Source organism: Ranitomeya imitator, chromosome 2, assembly GCF_032444005.1.
Source record: "Ranitomeya imitator isolate aRanImi1 chromosome 2, aRanImi1.pri, whole genome shotgun sequence".
Classification (NCBI taxonomy): Eukaryota; Metazoa; Chordata; class Amphibia; order Anura; family Dendrobatidae; genus Ranitomeya; species Ranitomeya imitator.
Window position 1 is genome coordinate 187,694,090 of NC_091283.1, and position 26,347 is coordinate 187,720,436.

At 42.1% G+C, this 26,347-nt stretch overlaps 2 protein-coding genes across 4 annotated transcripts; both read right to left on the bottom strand.

The window, feature by feature from the left end:
• Nucleotides 1–3,567: 3,567 nt before the first annotated feature.
• LOC138662549 (ficolin-2-like) lies at nt 3,568–16,133 on the bottom strand. Of its 2 annotated transcripts, XM_069748323.1 has the most exons (8): nt 16,019–16,133; nt 14,182–14,295; nt 13,322–13,375; nt 10,782–10,820; nt 9,962–10,089; nt 7,724–7,853; nt 5,546–5,680; nt 3,568–4,609 (listed from the first exon to the last, which is right to left on the bottom strand). In XM_069748323.1, the coding sequence occupies exons 1-8, from the start codon at nt 16,086–16,088 to the stop codon at nt 4,362–4,364; spliced, it is 918 nt and encodes a 305-aa protein (XP_069604424.1). In that variant the 5' UTR covers nt 16,089–16,133; the 3' UTR covers nt 3,568–4,361. The 2 variants fall into 2 exon arrangements, with proteins under 2 accessions (XP_069604424.1, XP_069604425.1); XM_069748324.1 differs by lacking the exon at nt 5,546–5,680.
• Nucleotides 16,134–18,952: 2,819 nt separating this feature from the next.
• LOC138662550 (ficolin-2-like) lies at nt 18,953–25,134 on the bottom strand. 2 transcript variants are annotated; one of them, XM_069748325.1, is made up of 8 exons: nt 24,981–25,134; nt 24,462–24,575; nt 24,089–24,133; nt 23,722–23,760; nt 21,807–21,934; nt 21,398–21,527; nt 19,850–19,984; nt 18,953–19,475 (listed from the first exon to the last, which is right to left on the bottom strand). In XM_069748325.1, the coding sequence occupies exons 1-8, from the start codon at nt 25,048–25,050 to the stop codon at nt 19,228–19,230; spliced, it is 909 nt and encodes a 302-aa protein (XP_069604426.1). In that variant the 5' UTR covers nt 25,051–25,134; the 3' UTR covers nt 18,953–19,227. The 2 variants fall into 2 exon arrangements, with proteins under 2 accessions (XP_069604426.1, XP_069604428.1); XM_069748327.1 differs by lacking the exon at nt 23,722–23,760.
• Nucleotides 25,135–26,347: the final 1,213 nt, after the last annotated feature.

The following is a 26,347-nucleotide window of genomic DNA, read 5'->3' on the forward strand; positions in this document are numbered from 1 at the left end:
CGTTCCAGTTCTTTCTATTCTCCGTCCCCCAGGTTTGTTATGGCTAGGACGCACCCGTTTGACGGGAAGGCTCGGAGCTCTTCCGGGAGCCTAGAGATGCCCCTCTCCACGCGTTGCCCCCTATGTCTGCTTAGGTGATGTAAGGTAGACAGCCAACCTATAATTAACTGTCCTGCGGTATTTGAAGTAAGGCATAAAGTCAGTTACTTCCTCGGTGTTCCGGGCACCGGCTACGCGCCTCAGTAGGATGTTGCCGTTCTCCGGGCAAGACTCCTACTGGCTCTCCTTTGTGCTTGATCTCGTTTCTGACTGTCCACAATATCCTTCACTTCGTGTCCTTTCTTTAGATGCCGCCGCAGGTAGCGCAGGCCCAGCTCTGTAACGTTCTATCCTTGTCGCTAGGTGCCTGCCAGGTTCCCACGCCTGACAGGGACACCCCTGAATCTTCCCCCGCAACACCACCTGCCATGGGATGTTGCCTGGACAAAACCCAGTCAGCTTCTCTCTAACTTCCTATCCAACCCCCAGTTTTACCAGTATGAGGAGTGGCCTAATAAATAAAACCTTTTTCTCCCCCTAGTGGCCGGAGTGTGAAGTGTATTGTGTGCTGGTGATACCTGGTCAGATGAACTCCTTTAGTGCCATCAGACGTACCATCACTCCCCTTAGTGGCAGAGCGATACTACTGCAACGACCAGGTCTCTGGGGCGCTGCATATATATTTTATATACACATGCATACAGTGGGGAAAATAAGTATATGATACTCTGCCGATTTTGCAAGTTTTTCCACCTACGAAGAATGGAGAGGTGTGAAATTTTTATTGTAGGTGCATTTCAACTGTGAAAAACAGAATCTAACAATGGAAAAAAAAAAGAAAATCACATTGTAGGATATTTTTTAAATAATGAAATTGCATTTTATTTCATGAAATAAGTATTTGACCAGCTACCAACCAGCAAGAATTCTGTCTCTCACAGATCTGTTAGTTTTTCTTTAAGAAGCCTCCAACTCTGCGCTCATTACCTGTATTAATTTCACCTGTTGATCTCGTTGCCTGTATAAAAGACACCAGTCCACACATTCCATCACACTCCAACCTCTCCACCATGGCCAAGACCAAAGAGTTGTCTAAGGACACCAGGGACAAAATTGTAGATTTTTCATCAACGGTCACCAGTATGTCATCGATGTTTCTTTTTTTTTTTACATCTGTATAGCATCCATTTTTATAGACCAGCAATTTAAAATATGATAAAAGGCCAAATACAGGTTGTTGTATGTTAATAATTGCAATGTAAACGTAAAATGTAGATGTCATATGCATGGTATCCATTTGGTATCTGTTCTTTTGATGCACCCATTGAATTTAATGGGTGAATCTGATCCGAAAAGAGCAAATCAGAGTAGTGCGTGGTGTCATTTTTTTTTAAATGCGGTCTGTCAGTCTGTGGGTAAAAACCTTCCTGTGAACAGTACCCTTGTCTTGCATCGGTCTGTGTGCTCTATGTATGCGCTCTCTGGTGTACAAGGATATATTCTGCTCTTCCGAATGAGCCCACAAAGTAGAGAGGTAGATAGGAGCTAAAGGGGCACACAGTGTCCATTGACGTTCTTGTACTAGCAAACATTGGACCCTTTACATGACGTGTGAACAATTCTTTGGAGCATGAGTCTGGGGTATACCTATAGGGGTGGCACATAAGACATTGGTAGGTGGGTGCCCTGTTAGGCTACGTTCACATTTGCGTTGTTGGGCGCAGCGTCGTCGACGCATACCGACGCATGCGTCATGCGCCCCTATCTTTAACATGGGGGGCGCATTGACATGCGCCGGTATGCGTTGTATTGCGTTTTACGACGCATGCGTCAATTTGACGCACCAGACAGGGCGCGGAGAACGCTACTTGTAGTGTTTTCCCTGCGCCAAAATTCATGACCATTACTATTTTATGTCAACGCATGCGTCAAAACACGCAGCGTTGTGTATTGCGTTGTTGGTTGCGTCGACGACGCTGCGCCCAACAACGCAAATGTGAACGTTACCTTACAGACGCAGCGTTGGGGCTCAATTACTTCCTGCATTCCTGAAGAAGACCTGGCACCGGCACCAGCACGATTTGCCGATTTATCCGAATTTTGCTGTATTTATTTTTTTCTTAGATTTATACAGTGGTCTTAAAATAGTTGCAAGTAATGAGTATCTGGGGGGATTTTTCTCTCCAGCTGGGGATTTTGTTTGAACTGAGAATTTTTAGAAACTACTTCAAAGTACCCAGCATTTTCTCCTTCAGCAGGGGAGATCTGGAGCTGTGACTGAAGATCCTGGGAATGATTTAATTACCAGATAAGAGATCCTGGACCCCATCTCTTATCTGCCTTGTCTGCAGCATTGCTCCCAGAGATCATGGTCTGCAGATTATAGGAGTTTTTAGCATATGGCTTTCAGATTGTAGCAGTCGGCCTCCTGTACTCCACAGTTTTCCCTAAAGAAGACATGATATGGTTTTGCAACTTTAGGGCTAAAACAGCAACTTTTTGGAATTTTAGGTTACAAGGTTATGCTGCAAGTAATCATTATGGTCCCATTGCAACAAAACAGTTTGCAGAAATCCAAACTTTCTGTATTTCAGTGCGACCACAATCATTTTCATTTGTTGCGATTTTAGCAATTAGAAATTATCGAATTTTTTACATTTCAAATTTGCCTGCCTCGTTGATCTTTTCCCCACAAATTTTATTAATACATTTGCTGCAAACTGCTCCTAAAAGGTGTGGGTAACACTCTGAGGTCCTCTAGGACTGTATGTATCCAACCCATTTCAAGCTCTTTAATGAAAACAGTCTCAGTAATATCAAAGTAACCTCCACATATTGCATACAGCTGTAGTAAAAGGGATATTATCATTACTTCCCTGCTGTTTTTTTCTGAGTTATTTTGTTTTGATAAAATGATAACTGCAAGGGATTATGGGAAAGCCCGCCCAGCCGAGCCCCCAGTCATGTGAGCCTTCTCTGGCTCATGCAATCCTCTACATTGGGCATTTTTGCCTATTTTACAAATTTGGCGAAGTTACCAGAACCTACACTAATTCAATTCGCATTAAAACAATTTGCTCATCCCTAATTGTGATCTCAAAGAGGTTTGAAGAAATTTTCTGAAATTTGTCAGTGCGCCAGAGTAATAAGATACACAGAACTCCCGTTTTGGATCATCTCCAGTGATCCCTGCCAGTCCCGCACGTGATCACGTACATCACTTACCAATCACTGACCACCACAGTCATGTGTCGTACATGGTCCTATCATAAGAAGATCCTAGCAGTGTAGATGACACTTGGTAAGCCTGTGCCCAGGTAGAGATTTGGCCCAGAAACTACATCATGATCTCATGACCCAGATTATATTGCAGTAAAAGTCCTTTAATCCACCATCAATGACACATAATGGGTGGAGGATAACCAAATATTAATTCAGTCAATAGTGATAGAAAAGTGAAAAGAAACTCTAGAAAAAAAGACTATAACTCAACTTATTATAAAAATGAAACAGGTTAGTGAAAATCTAGAAATTATATAGATTTATTATGTAGATTTATTCATTTACATACTATATCAAATGTATGCTAGCATTAAAAATGGTGGCATGTGGTATCATTGGTAATTAATTGGCGGCTTCGGGCAATGCTTTTTCACTGGGTCTCAATATGTCGACTTTTATCCTCTGTTCTCACCTCTTGAACCAAACCTATACGGCTATATATACAATGATTAGCTGTGGAAGGGGAGGACTAAGTGCTAACAAGCCACCCAGTATGGCTACAACCAATGCACTCAACCTAAACCAGCCAAACCTTACCCTACCTGCCAAATATCCTGATATTGCCGCACACTTTGGGGACATTCCCACAGGTGAATATAAAAGAACCTGGCACTTAACTTAAATGCGTGTGGCTTTAAAAATATATTGCGTAGTACCAACAAAACGTTTCGGTCTTATTCAACCTTCTTCAGTTACGTACTTAGAGTAAAATTGCGTGTCGCTTTGTGCATATGTCCAGTGGGTATGGTTAGAGTCACTGGGGTACCGGTGCCCTGCTCATGGGGTGGGCTGAGAGCTGTTGCCGTCCGGAGCTTGTCAGTGCCGTGTCCACCGCTTGTCAGTGCATGTGCCGGAGTCCCACAGGTGAGGCTTAAATATCCCCATTGTGGACTTTAAATAATTGCTGAGTATGCTTTAACTTCCAGCAATATGTCCATCATATGTACCCAAGCATTGTATTTTGGTATCAATCGAGACAAGAAGTATATCCAAATTTTGGTAAGTTCACACTATTGCCATGCTCACGCATCTGTCTTTTTCTAAACCTCCCGAATCTTCATTTCCACATGCTTGTATGAGTAGTTATGCCCTTTTCCAGTAAACCAGTTGATGCCATCCCCATAAGAAGTGTGTGCTCCTAGGTGGTATAATCCATTGAGGTTTGCCCCGTGACAGTTGCTATACCACCAGCCTCCTTTATAGAGTAGGGAACAACTACCCTCGTAAATGTCGTTGTCCTCATCTTTAGTACTAAACTTGATGTTGCTTAGACCTCCGATGGAATCTCCTGCAAAATTGTAAAGACGGACATGTCAAATATTAGAACGGCTTGTCATATACTAAACGATCATCTTTATAGAAGCAATGACCTACATAAAAGTGTGAGGACTCCATAGCAAAGGTCAAAATGTCCCACCTGGCCTCAGGACAGAAGGGCTTTTCCTTCGCTTAGCGCATCACACCTACAGTACAATTTTCAACCCGCCAGTTTATTAATACTACAGTTCCTTTGGAAAGTCCAGTTTTACATGGAGTTAAACCAACTTTCAAAAAGGACATTTTGGCCAAATTGCTTCTCACCTGTGTTGAGGAGAGCCATAAGATCAAATACTTAATTAACCCCAAGACATAAGAGATTGAGAGAAGCGACCCATAACGTGTATTGTTTGATCTTACATAAGTTTTTTTAGATGAAAGTAAGACACTAAAGATGGCTGCCATTTCCTGTATCAGAGAGCCATTTGGCTGCCTGGCTGGTATCCAAGATGACGCCCACCCTGGTGACCTCATGGATCCACCCACAGTGACGCCCACCTTGATGACCTCATGGACCAACCCACCCTGATGACCTCATGGATCCACCCATGGACTTGCTCATTGCCCAACCCACTAACCAATGGAATGCATCCGATCACTCCCATTTTAGAGCTAACCGAGCCCCCTTACAGGGGATATATAAATCTGTGTCTTGCCTGAATAAAGTCTCTTTTTCCCTTGCAGCTGGGCCATAGATTGATCATGGAGAGTTTACATATGACTGTGTGTTGTTATATGTTTATTTCTTTGGTGCGCACCTGATCAATATCCATTAGGCCAGGAGTAGGCAACTTAAGTGAAGTGAACATTTTATTAAATTGTTCAACCTAATAATTTAATATCCATTAGGCCAGGAGTAGGCAACTTAAGTGAAGTGAACATTTTATTAAATTGTTCAACCTAATACCTGCAGTTCCTTCCTTAAAGGCTCCAATTAATAACTCATATTTCTTAGATTCATCCAAAACTTTGAAGCTTGCATACTTGGCGAACACCTTTTTACCTTCAAAATCTTGTAGATCAATGCGTAATTCCCATGTTCCTTCATAGAGAAAGATAATTTAGAAACTGGAGGCTAATAACACAAAGCATTGAAGAATTTGTCCAATACCAAACCCATTCAGAAAACATAGAGGAGTCCATAAAAAGTGAACCATTCTAGGTAACGTTACCTGGAGCCGAGATCTGGTGTCTTCATAAGGATAGGAACCTATACTCAGGTCAGCTCATCTATTCCTGGTCTTATGACAGGAGGGGGTTGAAGGTGATATCTTTTGCTGCAATAGCTAAATTATTTGTATAGAATGCTTAGGCCTCCATAGTTTTTAGATGTGACCTACAAGAGGTGGTGAGGGATCTTCAGAATAGTGAGGTGGTTTTAAAATGAGTCCAACTTTGGCTGGATGTTGACCACCAAGACTCTTCTCTAACTTTTTTTACTTAAGGCCCCTTCACATTTAGCGACGCTGCAGCGATACCGACAACGATCCGAATCGCTGCAGCGTCGCTGTTTGGTCGCTGGAGAGCTGTCACACAGACCGCTCTCCAGCGACCAACGATGCCGGTAACCAGGGTAAACATCGGGTAACTAAGCGCAGGGCCGCGCTTAGTAACCCGATGTTTACCCTGGTTACCATGCTAAAAGTAAAAAAAAAACAAACAGTACATACTTACCTACAGCCGTCTGTCCTCCAGCGCTGCGATCTGCTTCTCTGCTCTCCTCCTGTACTGTCTGTGAGCCGGAAAGCAGAGCGGTGACGTCACCGCTCTGCTTTCCGGCTCACAGCCAGTACAGGAGGAGTGCAGAGCACAGCGCTGGAGGACAGACGGCTGTAGGTAAGTATGTACTGTTTGTTTTTTTTTACTTTTAGCATGGTAACCAGGGTAAACATCGGGTTACTAAGCGCGGCCCTGCGCTTAGTTACCCGATGTTTACCCTGGTTACCAGTGAAGACATCGCTGGATCGGTGTCACACACGCCGATCCAGCGATGTCTCCAGGGAGTCCAGCGACGAAATAAAGTTCTGGACTTTATTCAGCGACCAACGATCTCCCAGCAGGGGCCTGATCGTTGGTCGCTGTCACACATAACGATTTCATTAACGATATCGTTGCTACGTCACAAATAGCAACGATATCGTTAACAATATCGTTATGTGTGAAGGTACCTTTAGAGTTTTTTTCTTAGATTCAGGGGCAGATGATAAATAAAACAAATAAAGAAAAACAAGGTCAACTAGTCCATGACAAACGATAATCAACCACTTAAGGTACCGTCACATTTAGCAACGCTGCAGCGATCTAGACAACGATGCCGATCGCTGCAGTGTCGCTGTGTGGTCGCTGGAGAGCTGTCACACGGACAGCTCTCCAGCGACCAACGATGCCGAAGTCCCCAGGTAACCAGGGTAAACATCGGGTTACTAAGCGCATGACCGCGCTTAGTAACCCGATGTTTACCCTGGTTACCAGTGTAAATGTAAAAAAAAAAAAAAAAAACACTACATACTTACATTCCGGTGTCTGTCGCGTCCCCCGGCGTTCAGCTTCCCTGCACTGTGTAAGCGCCGGCCGTAAAGCAGAGCGGTGACGTCATCGCTGTGCTTTACGGCCAGCCGGCGCTCACAGTCAGTGCAGGGAAGCAGAACGCCGGGGGACGCGACAGACACCGGAATGTAAGTATGTAGTGTTTTTTTTTTTTACATTTACACTGGTAACCAGGGTAAACATCGGGTTACTAAGCACGGCCCTGCGCTTAGTAACCCGATGTTTACCCTGGTTACCAGTGAAGACATCGCTGAATTGGCGTCACACACGCCGATTCAGCGATGTCTGCGGGAGATCCAGCGACGAAATAAAGTTCTGGCCTTTCTGCTCCGACCAACGATGTCACAGCAGGATCCAGATCGCTGCTGCGTTTCAAACACAACGAGATCGCTATCCAGGACACTGCAACATCACGGATCGCTAGCGATATCGTTGTTAAGTTGTTCAGTGTGAAGGTACCTTTATGGACCTTTTAACCTTGGATACACAGTATGAGTCGACAAATCAATAAGGAGATGATCCACAGGTTTCTCGTTACCTGTTGAGGTTACATGATGAATATTTTCATTCCCAAGCCAAAATTCATTCAGCCGACTTCCAAACCCTTTCTTATAAGCATCCCAGGTACGGAAGAAGTCCACCGACCCATCCCAACGTCTTTGTATGACCTAAAGCAAGAAAAAGACCAGATTATTTGGCCAGGACTACTGTTTCCGGACATACAGTACAGACAAAAAGTTTGGACACACCTTCTCATTTAAAGATTTTTCTGTACTTTCATAACTATGAAAATTGTACATTCAAACTGAAGGCAACAAAACTATGAATTAACACATGTGGAATTATATACTTAATTTCAGTTGTTTCACACTTTTTTGTTATGTCTTATATTCTAGGTTCTTCAAAGTAGCCACCTTTTGCTTTGATGATTGCTTTGCACACTCTTGGCATTCTCTTGATGAGTTTCAAGAGGTAGTCACCGGGAATGGTCTTCCAACAATCTTGAAGGAGTTCCCAGAGATGCTTAGCACTTGTTGGCCCTTTTGCCTTCACTCTGCGGTCCAGCTCACCCCAAACCATCTCGATTGGGTTCAGGTCTGGTGACTGTGGAGGCCAGGTCATCTGGCGTAGCACCCCATCACTCTCCTTCTTGGTCAAATAGCCCTTACACAGCCTGGAGGTGTTTTTGGGGTAATTGTCCTGTTGAAAAATAAATGATGGTCCAACTAAACGCAAACCGGATGGAATAGCATGCCGCTGCTAGATGCTGTAGTAGCCATGCTGGTTCAGTGTGCCTTCAATTTTGAATAAATCCCCAACAGTGTCACCAGCAAAGCACCCCCACACCATCATACCTCCTCCTCCATGCTTCACGGTGAGAACCAGGCATGTAGAGTCCATCCGTTCACCTTTTCTGCGTCGCACAAAGACACTGTGGTTGGAACCAAAGATCTGAAATTTGGACTCATCTGACCAAAGCACAGATTGCCACTGGTCTAATGTCCATTCCTTCTGTTCTTTAGCCCAAACAAGTCTCTTCTGCTTGTTGCCCTTAGCAGTGGTTTCCTAGCAGCTATTTTACCATGAAGGCCTGCTGCACAAAGTCTCCTCTTAACAGTTGTTGTAGAGATGTGTCTGCTGCTAGAACTCTGTGTGGCATTGACCTGGTCTCTAATCTGAGCTGCTGTTAACCTGCGATTTCTGAGGCTGGTGACTCGGATAAACTTATCCTCAGAAGCAGAGGTGACTCTTGGTCTTCCTTTCCAGGGGCAATCCTCATGTGAGCCAGTTTCTTTGTAGTGCTTGATGGTTTTTGCCACTGCACTTGGGGAAACTTTCAAAGTTTTCCCAATTTTTCGGACTGACTGACCTTCATTTCTTAAAGTGATGATGGCCACTCGTTTTTCTTTACTTAGCTGGTTATTTCTTGCCATAATACAAATTCTAACAGTCTATTCAGTAGGACTATCAGCTGTGTATCCACCAGACTTCTGCACAACACAACTGATGATCCCAACCCCATTTATAAGGCAAGAAATCCCACTTATTAAACCTGACAGGGCACACCTGTGAAGTGAAAACCATTCCCGGTGACTACCTCTTGAAGCTCATCAAGAGAATGCCAAGAGTGTACAAAGCAGTCATCAAAACAAAAGGTGGCTACTTTAAAGAACCTAGAATATAAGACATAATTTCAGTTGTTTCACACTTTTTTGTTAAGTATATAATTCCACATGTGTTAATTCATAGTTTTGATGCCTTCAGTGTGAATTTACAGTTTTCATAGTCATGAAAATACTGAAAAATCTTTAAATGAGAAGGTGTGTCCAAACTTTTGGTCTGTACTGTATAATAGATTATAATAGATCTAGTCAAGGCAATGTAGTCTACTAGAAGGCTATAATTTTTTTTTACAAACAAGGGTCCTTGCCCACCAAAAAGAAAATCTCCTATAGGAGAACTACAAAGGCGTCAATTGAGTGGAGTAAATTCAAGTTCTTGGGGCAAAACTTGTAACAGGGTCACCACCTATTATTATTATTTATTTATATAGCACCATTGATTCCATGGTGCTGTACATGAGAATCATAAGCCATTTATTGTACTGTTGTCGTCTTATATGGCAGAGGGCCCTTTTGTTCCTTTTAGACATTAGGATCCATGTTTGACTGAGTCCTTAATAGCCCAATTAAAGGAGACGATACATTCGCAATGGATCTGGACTTTCCAGAAAAATCTTCTGATTGTGGCTTCCACTGACGCTGTAAATACTTACAATCCATCCCCCTTCATCTGTGTCCATATCACACAGGACCTTCAGAGGCTGGCTGCCATCTGGGTATATCGTGTACCAGTCACTGAACACTGACCCCTGATTGTGTACTTCTTTGCAGCTCCTGGCAGCTATGAGACATATAAATACAAATTAATTCAAAGGTGTCTAGTAAAATCACATTCAAACACCCCTTTAGGGCATTTTGAGTGATGGAAGTGCTGAATGTAAGTCCGCAAGGACAGGGTCCTCTCCCCTCTGTACCAGTCTGTTATTGTAAATTTGTTTACTGTAGAAGATATCTATAACTCTGTATGTAACCCCTTTCTCATGTACAGCACCAAGGAATTCATGGTGCTATATAAATAAATAATAATAATAATAATAATAAAGTTAACTATGAATCATTATCTGTTGGTCTAAATGGAGAACAGTTATAAAGTGCACTCAGGAGGACCCTGCGAGTCCATGCACATAAGCAACCATGAGTTTTCTGGGACATGTGTAATACTTCATTTTCCCTGCGGGTGTGCTGTAGAGGAACTGCACACTTGCTGAGAGGTTCCATCACAAATTGCAAGTGATAAACCTAAAACAGACAATCCTTTTTAGTCTTATGAAAGACTAAGGATAGACATATCCACTGGCGAGGGTAGCTTGCCTGTTACTAAAACCTCTCAAAGACTATATTTTAGAATTTTCTTTTTCTTCTTGATGCAAGTTGATTAATTGTTTAATTTGAGGACTAGCATTTTGGAAATTACAGACTTTGGACTGATGGGGGAGAGTAGAAGTTCAGTTCTCGTTGAGACATCTAACTTACCGTATACTGGCTCACTGATCCCACTTTCTCCTTTCTCTCCTATAAGAAAAATATATATCAGGGCAGTTGTCACTTCATCCCCCACAGGGCCCATTTTCCAGAGCATAAAATATACTTTTCCTAAACTTGTTGTAGACTGTCTAGAGGATTGACATGTACATGTTTACATGATTTTTCAAGACCTACTACAACATTGCCCAAACGTTACCTATGTATTGAAATATCAAAGCCTCTTGTTCCATTGCTACACAACACTCTTCCTTCCTCTTTTTGTGATTGTGTCCATGATATTGCCTTCTACAGCAGCCGTATCAGCAGCTATGGGGTCATCATTTTGTCAAAGAATTGCCCAGGCTTCATAGATATGCTGTTTCTTTGCTTTTTCCTTCTCATTTTTTTTCCTGGTGGCTCATTTTGTAATGCATCATGTACTCAACGTAGCCATGTGCTGATGCTGTATGGTGTACTCAACAGAGCCATGTGCTGATGCTGTATGATGTACTCAACAGAGTCATGTGCTGATGCTGTATGATGTACTCAACAGAGCCATGTGCTGATGCCGTATGGTGTACTCAACAGAGCCATGTGCTGATGCCGTATGGTGTACTCAACATAGCCATGTGCTGATGCTGTATGATGTACTCAACAGAGCCATGTGCTGATGCTGTATGATGTACTCAACAGAGCCATGTGCTGATGCTGTATGATGTACTCAACAGAGCCATGTGCTGATGCTGTATGGTGTACTCAACAGAGCCATGTGCTGATGCTGTATGATGTACTCAACAGAGCCATGTGCTGATGCCGTATGGTGTACTCAACAGAGCCATGTGCTGATGCCGTATGGTGTACTCAACAGAGCCATGTGCTGATGCCGTATGGTGTACTCAACAGAGCCATGTGCTGATGCCGTATGATGTACTCAACAGAGCCATGTGCTGATGCCGTATGATGTACTCAACAGAGCCATGTGCTGATGCCGTATGATGTACTCAACAGAGCCATGTGCTGATGCCGTATGGTGTACTCAACAGAGCCATGTGCTGATGCTGTATGATGTACTCAACAGAGCCATGTGCTGATGCTGTATGGTGTACTCAACAGAGCCATGTGCTGATGCTGTATGGTGTACTCAACAGAGCCATGTGCTGATGCTGTATGGTGTACTCAACAGAGCCATGTGCTGATGCTGTATGATGTACTCAACAGAGCCATGTGCTGATGCTGTATGATGTACTCAACAGAGCCATGTGCTGATGCTGTATGATGTACTCAACAGAGCCATGTGCTGATGCTGTATGGTGTACTCAACAGAGCCATGTGCTGATGCTGTATGATGTACTCAACAGAGCCATGTGCTGATGCTGTATGATGTACTCAACAGAGCCATGTGCTGATGCTGTATGATGTACTCAACAGAGCCATGTGCTGATGCTGTATGATGTACTCAACAGAGCCATGTGCTGATGCTGTATGGTGTACTCAACAGAGCCATGTGCTGATGCTGTATGATGTACTCAACAGAGCCATGTGCTGATGCTGTATGATGTACTCAACAAAGCCATGTGCTGATGCTGTATGATGTACTCAACAGAGCCATGTGCTGATGCTGTATGATGTACTCAACAGAGCCATGTGCTGATACTGTATGATGTACTCAACAGAGCCATGTGCTGATGCTGTATGATGTACTCAACAGAGCCATGTGCTGATACTGTATGATGTACTCAACAGAGCCATGTGCTGATGCTGTATGATGTACTCAACAGAGCCATGTGCTGATGCTGTATGATGTACTCAACAGAGCCATGTGCTGATGCTGTATGGTGTAATCAACAGAGCCATGTGCTGATGCTGTATGATGTACTCTACAGAGCCATGTGCTGATGCTGTATGATGTACTCAACAGAGCCATGTGCTGATACTGTATGATGTACTCAACAGAGCCATGTGCTGATGCTGTATGATGTACTCTACAGAGCCATGTGCTGATGCTGTATGATGTACTCAACAAAGCCATGTGCTGATGCTGTATGATGTACTCAACAGAGCCATGTGCTGATGCTGTATGATGTACTCAACAGAGCCATGTGCTGATGCTGTATAGTGCCCAACGAGTACATGAGGACTATTTCAGAACTGTAACCCCTCTTTGCGGACAACGTATAACAGATCAATACTGCATGGAAATCAGTCTCCAATGTCTCAATTTTTTTATGTTGGAAACTGAGATATGTGGAGATGCAGTGGAGTCCTCATAGTAAAGAGCTGCATCAGCTATCCATGAGCCACACCAAACAGCTATTCACATAGCCTTCTACAAAAATGCCACATAATTTAGAACAAAGTGATCTGATGCTTAGGTAAAACCCCATTACCAAGATTGAGGATCCATGGTGAGAAGTTCTTAAAATTGAGCAGTGGAATTAAAATGTGACCCACGTCATGCTCTAAGTTACCGAAACAGGAAGGATTCTCTGAATTCCATATTGCATTACTCACACTTTTGTTCTTACAACTATCACAAGTTCTTTACTAACCCTTTTGGCCAGGAGGTCCAACCTTCCCTGCTCCACCTGCAAATCCTTTTTGTCCTGGAGACAAATAGCATAACATTAATATAGCCTGATGTACATGGAGAACAAGGGCCTCTTTTAGTTTCTACTTGACACCACCAGCACCATTCTGCTTGATAAACTGCTGATCGCGGGGGTCCAACTGCCAGGACCCTCACCGCTCCTAAGAAATGCGCTCTGAATGCCCCCCACATTGGAATGTAATGGTGGTCACGCATTTGTATCAGCACGCTTTTCATTCTCTATGGGACTGGACGGAGATAGCGATGTACCCTGCTGTCTTGGCAAGTCCTATAAACAATTAATGAACCTGTGACATGCATGCGTGGTCATTGCTCCATTCTAACAGGACATTTCAGAGCTCTATTTTCAGGACCTTGGTCCCAGTGTTCGAAATCCCATGGATCAACAAATTATGACCTCTGCTATGAAAGTAAAAGTTGACAAATTTGGAATTACCCTTTAATCCCAAAAGAACCCACAATGGCTACCTCTATGATACATATGTTCAGTTATTGAAAATGTGGTTGAGTGCTTTTACTGATTCATTATCAAACAAATACCAATATTTTATAGATACTTACTGGTGGCTACAATATAGGACCTATCAGTGGTGGACAAAGGCAGTAGAGGGTCCTTTGCAACAACAGTATATGAGCCCCTTTGTGTCAGTGACAAAAGTTGCTTTCTGTTTCGGAGGTGGAAGTGGCCCCCTGATCTCTGGGCCCCTCTGCAGCTGCATAGGTTTCATCAATGGTGAGTCCTCTCCTTGGGGCTAACCTGTATAACCCATAGACTTTCATCAATATTCGCTTGGTACTAACCTTTCTCTCCTGGTGGCCCAACATCTCCTTTTTGACCTGGAAGTCCAGGATGACCAGGACAGCCTCGAAGAATTGACAGTTTATCTGAATCCCCAATCCCTAAAATTTTCACTTCTGTCGGTAAAAAAAAAGTTACATAAATGTATAATGTAACACGAAACCATGCTAACGTGTAATAAACATTTAAATAAATATGAAATGAAGACCAATCATCCATACAAGTCAACGGCCAGGAACCACTCAACTGTATAAGGAGTAATGATGAACGCTGCCTAATGAGTAATGATGAACACAGCCTAAAGAGTAATGATGAACACAGCCTAAGGAGTAAGGATGAACACAGCCTAAGGAGTAAGGATGAACACAGCCTAAGGAGTAAGGATGAACACAACCTAAGGAGTAATGATGAACACAGCCTAATGTGTAAAGATGAACACAGTCTAAGGAGTAATGATGAACACAGCCTAATGAGTAATGATGAACATAGTCTAAGGAGTAATGATGAACACAGCCTAATGAGTAATGATGAACACAGCCTAATGAGTAATGATGAACACAGCCTAAGGAGTAAGGATGAACACAGCCTAAGGAGTAAGGATGAACACAGCCTAAGGAGTAAGGATGAACACAGCCTAAGGAGTAAGGATGAACACAGCCTAAGGAGTAATGATGAACACAGCCTATGGAGTAATGATGAACACAGCCTAAGGAGTAATGATGAACACAGCCTAAGGAGTAATGATGAACACAGCCTAAAGAGAAATGATGAACACAGCCTAAGGAGTAATGATGAACACAGCCTAAGGAGTAATGATGAACACAGCCTAAGGAGTAATGATGAACACAGCCTAAAGAGAAATGACGAACACAGCCTAAGGAGTAATGATGAACACAGCCTAAGGAGTAATGATGAACACAGCCTAATGAGTAAAGATGAACATAGTCTAAGGAGTAATGATGAACACAGCCTAAAGAGAAATGATGAACACAGCCTAAGGAGTAATGATGAACACAGCCTAAGGAGTAATGATGAACACAGCCTAATGAGTAAAGATGAACATAGTCTAAGGAGTAATGATGAACACAGCCTAATGAGTAATGATGAACATAGTCTAAGGAGTAATGATGAACACAGCCTAATGAGTAATGATGAACACAGCCTAAGGAGTAAGGATGAACACAGCCTAAGGAGTAAGGATGAACACAACCTAAGGAGTAAGGATGAACACAGCATAAGGAGTAATGATGAACACAGCCTAAGGAGTAATGATGAACACAGCCTAAGGAGTAATGATGAACACAGCCTAAGGAGTAATGATGAACACAGCCTAAAGAGAAATGATGAACACAGCCTAAGGAGTAATGATGAACACAGCCTAAGGAGTAATGATGAACACAGCCTAATGAGTAATGATGAACACAGCCTAAGGAGTAAGGATGAACACAGCCTAAGGAGTAAGGATGAACACAGCCTAAGGAGTAATGATGAACACAGCCTAATGAGTAATGATGAACACAGCCTAAGGAGTAAGGATGAACACAGCCTAAGGAGTAATGATGAACACAGCCTAAGGAGTAATGATGAACACAACCTAAGGAGTAATGATGAACACAGCCTAAGGAGTAATGATGAACACAGCCTAAGGAGTAATGATGAACACAGCCTAAGGAGTAATGATGAACACAGCCTAAAGAGAAATGATGAACACAGCCTAAGGAGTAATGATGAACACAGCCTAAGCAGTAATGATGAACACATCCTAGGCAGTAATGATGAACTGCTCATTATCACTTGCTGTCAGCTAAAACTATGTATAAATATATAATAAGTACTCACCAGGACATGTCTGATCACTCCTACAGATCTCAAAAACCATTCCAAGCAAAAGTAATATTGCCATAAACATGACGGATTCAAAAAGTGTATACTGGTCTTCTGGACGGCACAGGCACTTTCTAAATAAATTTGTAGACCTGCACATTTATACACATACCTCTTGACCTCTACTGTTAATTCTAAGAGCACTGTACTAGACCTGTAAAATATTTCCCTAGAGACTGGATGGGCCTTAATTATTTACTTAGCAAATTAACTCATTCTCTCCAATGGTTGGGTGTTCTAGCAGAAGTAGTCGATAATTTACAGCAATCAGCAGGGTAAATCCAAACAAAAACTTCTTGTGATCACATTGGTGGAGTCTGTAATCTCTAAGTGCTGCTGCTATCCCATCATTTTAGAAATTCCACCACTGCCATTTTTTTAAAAGTTTCCAAGATGTGTCTGGAGATCTCTATTGTCTGGATGTCCGCTACTGTGACTACCTCTACTACTGTGATTTTTTTGCAACAGAGTGTTTTTGGTTTTACTGTGCTTTTTTGTGTTTTCAAGTCTCTTGGTGGTGTGAACATGTCTCTACGGGCTTGTTCACTGTGCGCGCAGCTCATGTGTTCTGGTTTTACATTATTGTTTTCTTGTGTCCACAAGACTGGGGAGGCCTCCACCCCTCTTTTTTTTGAGCTGTGCGCACAGGAGCCGTTCTGTCCAGCGTGTCCACATGGACATTCCTTTTCTGAATCCTGCTCATACAGTTATTGTACATATGACCAGGTTTTAAATACATCAGATAGGGATTACATACATTAGCTAGGACTGCTCTGATACGGGTATACCTTGACGTTTGGTAGAGCGGCTTAATATACATTTTTTGCAAAAAACGTATCAACCAAATACCCTGTTTTTTCCATCTTTTTACCAGCACTTGCTGTCCACTGTGATTTTTTTGCAACAGAGTGTTTTTGGTTTTACTGTGCTTTTTTGTGTGACTACCTCTTGTAGTGAATTAATCTTCCTCCTTGCTCTACTGTAGGTAATTGGTCCTCTGCTGCTTAAAGTACCTGCGCAGGCTTTCCTTGGTCCTCTGTTTCTTGAAGTACCTGCCCAGGCTTTCCTTGGTCCTCTGTTGCTTGAAGTACCTGCCCAGGCTTTCCTTGGTCCTCTGTTGCTTGAAGTACCTGCCCAGGCTTTCCTTGGTCCTCTGTTGCTTGAAGTACCTGCCCAGGCTTTTGGGCTGCTTTCTAGTCTCTCCTTTTGTGGCATTTTTAGTTTTATCTAGTTTTGTACTTTTGATCCATCGCAGACTAACAGCACCACCCTTAAATTAACGTTGTCCATACACATTAGACAACAGTTAGGGTGACCGCTATCTCTCCAGATTCCCTCTTTCATGCTTTCATGGGAACACCAGGGTCGGCAGAGCGTTCTTGTGCTTCCTTTGGGTAAAATGAGCTAATAGCCCCCATAGATATTGGATGCCAAAATAGACATATTCAGAATATTTATGTCTGGTGTCATTGGAGGCCATAAGAGTGGAGGAGGTAATGGTACGGATCTATGACATTCATTGGCTCTTATGGGGATCGGGTTGTCTCATCGATTTATATACAATGTGTGCCATGTTATATTACGTACTGTATTACAACCCCTGGTAAAAAATAATGAAATGGCTTCACTTCAAGGATGGTCACACAGTTTGTTTTTTTTTTCATGGATTGACACAATGGAGAAGATGAATAATTTTTTTCTCCATCTTCTCATCAGTCAAGAAAATCAGAGCACATCCTGATCAGAATTTGATCACTGTGTGAGTTGCATAATTCTCTCTTTGATGTGAAAATATATGGCCTAATGATGAGCAATATTTTGCATCAACTTTGTAGAATTTTTGTAGAATGTACATTGTCCACATGAATTCTGGGCCACTGTGGTTACATCAGTAGAAGGGAGGATAGGTCTCCGTTAATATGTCTGGGAGAACCAAATGCATAGGCCACTATTTACGAGAACTACAAACAGAAGGTCTATGTCAAAGGTGTTACTATTGGCCTTCTGGTGGGACACCAGGCACTGGATGCCAGGAGGTGCCAATAAGCCACTCTGCATTAGCCAGGGTATGTAGATACAGGGCTTTAGCAGAAAAAAATATATTTTTGTCCCAAATTAAGGAAAGCCTACTGCCAGAAACCAATATCCCGTACTCTGCTGGTCTACCACATCCATACCTAAAGGGATATTTAGCAACATACAAATATAAAATTAATTTAAAATAATCAAAATTACTAATGTAACAGTGTTGAATATTATACCATGTTCTCTGTTGCAGATTGTCAGCTTCCAGCAGAATCATCAGTAGTCAGAAAATTATGCTGAAAGCTGAAAATCTGCAACAGGTTTTGTTCCAGACTACATTTCTTTATCTCCCTGCTTTGTTTTGTCTTCTTTCTCCTGTAATCTTCCATGTTGCATCGATGAAGATAATGGTCGCAGTATGTGCCAAATAAAACAATTTATTCTCCCTCAATGTCAGAATACTGATTATTCTGCTGAAAGCTAAAAATCTGCAACAAGATATGTTCTTAACTATATTGTATGACCTCTCTGGTTTGTTTAGTCTTGTTCTTCCTGTAATATTCCATGTTGTGATGGTGCAAGTAATGGTTTACCATGGTTTTTCCCACAATATCTGAGTGCTGATGATTCTGCTGAAAGCAGTAATTTGCAACAGCCTCAATGTCAGATTCCCTCATCAAGCATCACTTACTCTTTCATTCCAAGAAAGGCAGAGTGCTTCCTCCTCTTCTCCGTCAATGATGTTCTTGAAGGAGACAGGTAGGAGAAATGACTAGATTTGCTAATGAACAATGTCAGATACAAAAGCAAGAAATGATTCTGCATCAATTAAAAAAAAACAAAAAAAACAGAAAAAATCCTATATAATATACCGTAACTTTTATTCCTATAATTAAGAACAACATGCAAATTTAGTGGAGGATAAAAAGTATATATATGCTATAAAGAAGAGGGGTTGTGACCTGTGATTGGATTTTTAATATATCCCTGAAAACTTATGAGTACACTGGGATGGTTGAGGGATTGCGCACATTTACATTCCCCTTTGTATGTGTTTTGGTACCTATCTAGATTCTTGAAAAATCCATACAAATATTTGGAAATTCACAAATTTCTGGGTCAGAACCTCTGTGATTATTTCAAATTGCCCTGATCTTCATTTCTGAATGCTTGAACGAGTACTTAGATCCTCTTGCAGTAGTCCAGATAATACCCATGGCACTGTGTGTCTGTTCTCCTATGTGGTATAACCCATTAAGGTTTGCTTTGTGACAGTTGTTGTACCACCAGCCACCTTTAAAGAGTTCGGAACAACTCATCCCATAAATGTCATTGTCTTGATCTTTAGTACTGAACTTCATGTTGTTTAGATCTCCCATGGAATCACCTGCAAAACAACAGAGACATCGGCTAGTCATGCACTAATTACTCAGGTTTTACATCTACTGACTTTATGCTATGAAAACTTTACTATATACAGTTAGTGACCTACATAGAAGAAAGAGGGACCCGTAACAAAGATCAACATGTCCCCTATTCCCAAATTATGGTTTTACCATCAATGACAGAAGGGCTTTTCTTTTGTTTAGCCCACCACACCCTTCCATGAATCAACATTTTTCCTCCGGAGAGTCCTGCACAGGTTCCCCCCACATCCCCTGTAGACCTACTACTTGCAGTAACCCAGCATATTGGAGGTAATTTTGGATTCCAAGTTAAACCAGTTCACGTGAAAGACTTTTTGCCCAAATTGACTCTCACCTGCGCTTCCTTCCTTAAAGGCTCCAAGTAATAACTCATATTTCTTAGACTCATCCAAGACTTTGAAGCTTGCATACTTGGCGAACACCTTTTTACTTTCAAAATCTTGAAGGTCCACACGAAATTCCCACGTTCCTTTAGAAAGAAATATATACACAGGAACTTTAGAAAATGGAAGGTATAATGGCTTAAAAAAAACTATAGCAATAAACTTGTCTAAAAGTGGTGGGCATAGGTCACAGCATTTGGGCTAGCCCCTCTGTTCCTTCTTATGACCCATAATTGACTTGAGAAGTATAAACCACGACTTAAGGAGATGTTGAAACAGATAACGGTCAGCCCGACAAGGGTTTGGCCATTAGCTATCTTATGTATTGTAACATTGCTACTCACTTGATCTGAGGTATCACAGGAACCGTTTCTATATAAAGTCCGACTGGTTTATTTCAGTTCTCAGAAATCACATCACAGGATGACTTAGAGCCTCTGTCCAGCACAAAGTGAAACATAAAGTAACACATCCATACAATAGTGCTGGTCATCCCGCCTAGCTTAGAGTCTAGCTTCTTAGTCCTTTAGGAAAGGCATTCAATCCAGGAGATCTGCACACCTCCATACACACTGACATCTTTGAGACAAACAGGTCTCATTTTACAAAGAAAACCACACCCAGGTGTGGAGAGATCATGAGCAGCCATTTCTCCCAACTTTTCAGCTGTTCACAGTTAACCTGTCATGGCCGATTAATCCCTTTTAGTCCTATATATACTAAATCATTACTACAGGTTTATCTCCCATCCACTAGGTGTTAGACAGCCACCTTACACTATGTTCCACTTCTACACTACTTAGTTATTGGGTCTGACCTACAAGAGATGGTGACTCTCCACAAGAGAAGGTCCATAACAAAAATACAGACAACTAAAACTTAGAGTATCTAAACCTTTTTTTTTCATCATTGATCAGCCTTTCCAAAGCTGTGAATCTGGGTAATATACTCTATTACCTTATTTTACTTCCTACACTTTCAAATGCCATACTAAAAGTCCTGTTTTACCTGCCTAGTTCATGTTCTTTTAGAAGCTGCTTTGAACTGCTGCTCTATCAAATATCCATACCCGAACATTATATACAAACACTCTTAATGTCTGAGCATGGGGAAGGGGAGCAGAGAAGGCAGCGAAGGGTGAGTGCTAGTAAAGAGTGTTTGAGGGGCGTCTTCAAGAGCATGAAGTAGGCAGTTAAAACAGCACTTCCAGCATCAAGTTTGAGAGTGAAGGAAGCAAAATAAGTTAATGGAGTATATTACAAAAAAAAATCATAACTTTGCAAGGGCTGATCAATGAATCAATAAAATCGGAGAGTTACTAGTTAGGTTTAAGCTCTACTTTCCCATTCAATGAAACATGGACAGATGATAGAGCACATATCCTTAAATAACAGAGGACCAGATAATCTAGTCCAGCCTCTTATCGACCCTTTTACTTTGGATGCACAAAACAGGTCACGTAATAACCAGAAAAAAATCAATCAAGAAATCATCATTACCTGTGGAAGTTATTTGATGAATATTTTCATTCCCCAGCCAAAATTCATTCAACCGATTTCCAAACCCGTTCTTATAATCATCCCATGTGCGGAAAAAATCCACTGATCCATCCCAACGTCTCTGTATCACCTAAAACAGTAAAAAGACCGGAAATGTTCGAGTCATGACAACTTATTGGGGGCAAGTAGGAATAGACCTCGTCTAGACCAAAAAGTCCATAAAAAAGCTACCACTATCCTAAAAACTATACGGGCCCGATAACAAAAACAGAGTTGCAAGGGCCTTGGTACAACTGCTACCTCTGCACCCATATTGCTGCACCCCTGCTACCAGTCAATAGGAAAAGATACTATTGAGATGGGTCCAAAGTTTCCAGAAAAACCTTCTCATTGTGATGTGTATACTTACAATCCATCCCCCTCCATCTGTGTCCATATCGCACAGCACCTTCAGAGGCTGGCTGCCATCTGGGTATATGGTGTACCAGTCACTGAACACTGACCCCTGATTCTGTTCTTCTTTGCAGTTCCTGGCAGCTATAACACATATATAACAATAAAACTTCATATAAAGGTGCCGACTGCTTTAGAAAATTATTTTCCAACAATCTTAAAGGGAACCTGTCACCCCGTTTTTTCAGATTGAGATAAAAATACTGTTAAATAGGGCCTGCGCTGTGCGTTACAATAGTGTATGTAGTGTACCCTGATTCCCCACCTATGCTGCGAAATACATTACCAAAGTCACCGTTTTCACCTGTCAATCAGGCTGGTCAGGTCAGGTGGGCGTGGTGACATCACTGTTTCTTCCCCAGCTTTCCGTTGGTGGCGTAGTGGTGTGCGCATGTCCAAGTGCCGAATCCACTGCGCGCAGGTGAAGAAAAAGCGCGCGATCTGCGCTATTACCCTTGTCATCGGTGGGGGCGGCCATCTTCCTGAGGCCGCGCGTGCGCACATGGAGTGCTCTGCTGCACGGGGCTTCAGGAAAATGGCCGTGGGATGCCGCGTGTGCGCAGATGGAGATCGCGGCGGCCATTTTCCCAAAGCCGAGTTTGCATCTCAACTTCAGGAAAATGGCCACCGCAATCTCCATCTGCGCTCGCGCGGCATCCCGCGGCCATTTTCCTGAAGCCCCGTGCAGCAGAGCACTCCATGTGCGCACGCGCGGCCTCAGGAAGATGGCCGCCCCCACCGATGACAAGGGTAATAGCGCAGATCGCGTGCTTTTTCTTCACCTGCGCGCAGTGGATTCGGCACTTGGACATGCACACACCACTACGCCACCAACGGAAAGCTGGGGAAGAAACAGCTATGTCACCACGCCCACCTGACCTGACCAGCCTGATTGACAGGCAAAAACGGCGACTTTGGTAATGTATTTCGCAGCATAGGTGGGGAATCAGGGTACACTACATACACTATTGTAACGCACAGCACAGGCCCTATTTAACAGTATTTTTATCTCAATCTGAAAAAACGGGGTGACAGGTTCCCTTTAAGGGCATTTTGAGTTAATAGAGAGTTGAGCCATGACCCGGGATTCAGAACCCTTTTAGTCAAAGAGAAAAAATGGGTGCAAATAATACTCAGGAGGACCCCACATCTGTGAACACACAGACAAACCATAAAGTAAAACAAACCCTGAGTGCAGTACTTCATTTCCCCTGTGGGAGTGCTGTGGGGAAAGTAGAACACTTGCTGAGAGGTTCCTTCTCTGTGTGATCAACTTATTGTCAGAAGAATCCTTCTGATAAGAGGAGATTGGCTAAAGAAGACAATATTTTTTTTAAATTCCATGTATAACTTTGTGAGGCATAGACCGGTCATTTCCTTTAGTTGCTTCACAGCTTTCGAAGCCTAAAACAGTTTGAAAGAAGTTACAAAAGAAGGAACATGTGTACAGCTAGTCCGTTTTGACATTGCTGTGCATGTGCTTATTATTTTTTTGACGTGTTTTTAGCTCTTTATCAGGTGGGCGCCAGAAGGAATCCGCCTAAAAAAACTATTTAGAGGCATTCATATATGGTCAACTTGGGATATCATAGAATCCTAGAATGTCAGAGTTGGAAGGGACCTCCAGGGTCATAGTGTCCAATGCAGGATTCACTAAACCATCTCAGACTTCCATTGAAGGAGAACTCACCACCTCTCGTGGCACCAATGGGCTAAAGAGAGTTTTCTTTTTTGTCTTTTGTTGTTAGTTTTCATGGTTTTATTTTTTTATTCTGTTGCTGCTTAGTGACTAGTATTTTGGACAATTCAGATCTAGAATAGATTGTGGAGCAGCAGAAGACATTGAGTTCTCATTTAGACATTTAACTTACTGTATGCTGGCTCAATAACACCACTTTCCCCTTTCTCTCCTAAAAGAAAAATATATAAATGTATAAGAAACTTTATAAGAGCAGTTTTTATCCACCACAGCTTTCCAGGTTTGCTACAACAGTGCCCATAAATAAGATGTTTGCTGAAATATCAGGGCTTCTTGCTCTAGCTCTGTCCACATGACGGCAGCCATGTTAGCAGCTATGGGGTCATGATTTTGTCACAGAGTCACCCAGGCTTCATCACAATGCTGATTCTTTAATCGTTCCATCCTTTTTTGTTCCTGGTGGCTCCTTTTATGAAGCCTCATGTACACAACAGAGACAGGGACCGATGCGGTATGGAGGCACAAAGTTCTGGACTCACCTGTTTTCCCTGGAAGTCCAACGATTCCTGCAGGTCCCATTTGTCCTGGAAAATAAAAAAAGCAATATTTATACACAGTGAAGTGGACCCAATAGCCAAGATTAAAAAATTAGGCCATTTTTAGGTTTTGTTTGAAGGCATCACATCCCTGAGAAGGGTCTCGCCCTTTAATAAAAAGGGGAGACGACCAATCTAGGGCCCGGTAGAAGCCACATGGGCTTTCTCTATGGCAGGTATGCACATGTATAGTAAATCAAAGGGGTCTAGAATGATAAAACATTTGGAAATATTCAATAAATATTCATTGGAAACTACAATATAGGACTAACCCACACAACCCATAAACTGTAATAGTTATTCTCCATGTGCCAACCTTTTTCTCCTGGTGTCCCAACGTCTCCTTTCTGACCCGGATGACCAGGATGACCAGGGCAACCTCGAAGAATTGACAACTTATCCGACTCTCCAATCCCTAAAACTTTCACTTCTGTTAGAAAAAAAATTTGTTACAAAAAATCTATTGACTATAGTAATGCAAATATGTAATAGACATGTTTTTTGTAAGGTTATAGCTGTGGTCACACAGTCTGATTGCATTTTGTTTTTCCTCCTATGAATTGGTAAAAAGTGCTGCATTTTTTCTTTTAACTATTTTGGAATCATTTATTTTCCAAATATCATACAATTATAATGTGTAGTTATGGCATTAAAAGTAATGATATCATGCTCAATAAGACCTACTGCCAGGAAAAAAAAAATAAAATATAAAAAAATAATATATATATATATATATATATATATATATATATATATATATATATATATATATATATATATATATATATATATATATATATATATATATATATATATATATATGTAAAAATCTCACCTGGACAGGACTGATCGCTGCTACAGAGACCAGAAACAATTCCAAGCAACAGTAGTACCGAGACACACATGATGGCCTCAAGAGATTAGATCCGTCTTCCAGAACTCCACCAAAACTTCCCGAATAAGTTTGTAGCTAAGACCTTCCCTTTTATATAGTTCGTGTGACCCCTAATGTTCCTCCCTGGGGAGCCGCACTCTCCCAGCCCTGTCCGTCTGAAATATTTTCCAAATATGGTACACGAGCCTCAATTCTGATAAATCTAACGCACACCCTCCAATGATTATTTTAGTAGAAATTCTTGGCCACGTACTGGGATCAGAAAAAGAAGTCCGGGCAAAAACATCTTCGCGTGATCACGTTGGTGGAGTCTGTAATGGTGGTGATATCTCTGAGCCCGGAGTAAATAGATTTGGTAGTCTCATAATTTAGTAAATTGGTGGATGTTGTAATATTTTAGATAGATTATTAAGTGGTTTTCTTCTTTAAAGGAAAACTGTTGGCAGATTTTTGTTATGTAATCTGAGAGCAACATGATGTAGGGGCATAGACCTTGATTCCAGTTAATTGTCCCTTACTGGCTGTGTTTTGAGGTTTCAATACAATCAGTGTTTTATCAGGAGGAGATTATCACTGCCGGACTAGGTGTCCTGTGCCTCCTGGTCCAGCCCAGTCTCGGCCACTGATGAGCAGCTCAGTTCCTATACAGTGTGCACAGAAAGCAGCCTATCAGTGGTGAGGGCGGGGTTATACACAGAAAGCAGCCTATCAGTGGTGTGGGTGGGGTTATACTCAGAAAGCAGCCTATCAGTGATGTGGGCGGGGTTATACAGAGCTCAGCATTCTGAGCTCCGCTAGATCTGCAGTAGAGAAAACTGTGATTGTATCACAACTGCTGCACTCAGTAAACTAAGTGACACATCGCTGCAATCAGGGTCTCTGCCTCTACATCATCCCGCTGTCATGATACATAACAAAAACCTGCTGACGGATTCCCTTTAAGCACGTCCACCTAGAGTCTCAGTCATATGCTGCTTGAGTGCCTGTCCACATTCCAGTTATGGCTTTCTCTTGAACTTTGGTTTTGCTCTCACTTTGGCTTTTTTTTATTCTAGTAGCGGGATATTATTGGCAGATTTCACTCTTGTTGTTATTTTAGCCTTTTTTATGTCATCATGGAAAAATAGTCCAGATTCCTTCCATGGCCCGGATTGCTGAATAATTCAGAAAGTTCTTCTTCTCACCATATATCATATGGACAAATGTTACACACAGAATTCTGTTGAACTTATCTTTTTCCTTCTACATCTGCTTCTAATTCAGATTGTACATCCACAGATCTAAGAATCTACAATAACCAGGACCCC

Coding starts and splice junctions, on each gene's coding strand:
- LOC138662549 (XM_069748323.1), bottom strand. CDS start 16,088: ATGTTTATGGCAATATTACTTTTGCTTGGAATGGTTTTTGAGATCTGT. Junction 10,821..13,321: donor TGGACCTCCTGGCCAAAAGG/GTTAGTAAAGAA, acceptor TTTTTCTTATAG/GAGAGAAAGGAGAAAGTGGG. Junction 7,854..9,961: donor CAGATGAAGGGGGATGGATT/GTAAGTATTTAC, acceptor TTCTTGCTTTAG/GTCATACAAAGACGTTGGGA.
- LOC138662550 (XM_069748325.1), bottom strand. CDS start 25,050: ATGTGTGTCTCGGTACTACTGTTGCTTGGAATTGTTTCTGGTCTCTGT. Junction 24,576..24,980: donor CAGCGATCAGTCCTGTCCAG/GTGAGATTTTTA, acceptor TTTTTCTAACAG/AAGTGAAAGTTTTAGGGATT. Junction 19,476..19,849: donor CTTTAAGGAAGGAAGCGCAG/GTGAGAGTCAAT, acceptor GTTGTTTTGCAG/GTGATTCCATGGGAGATCTA.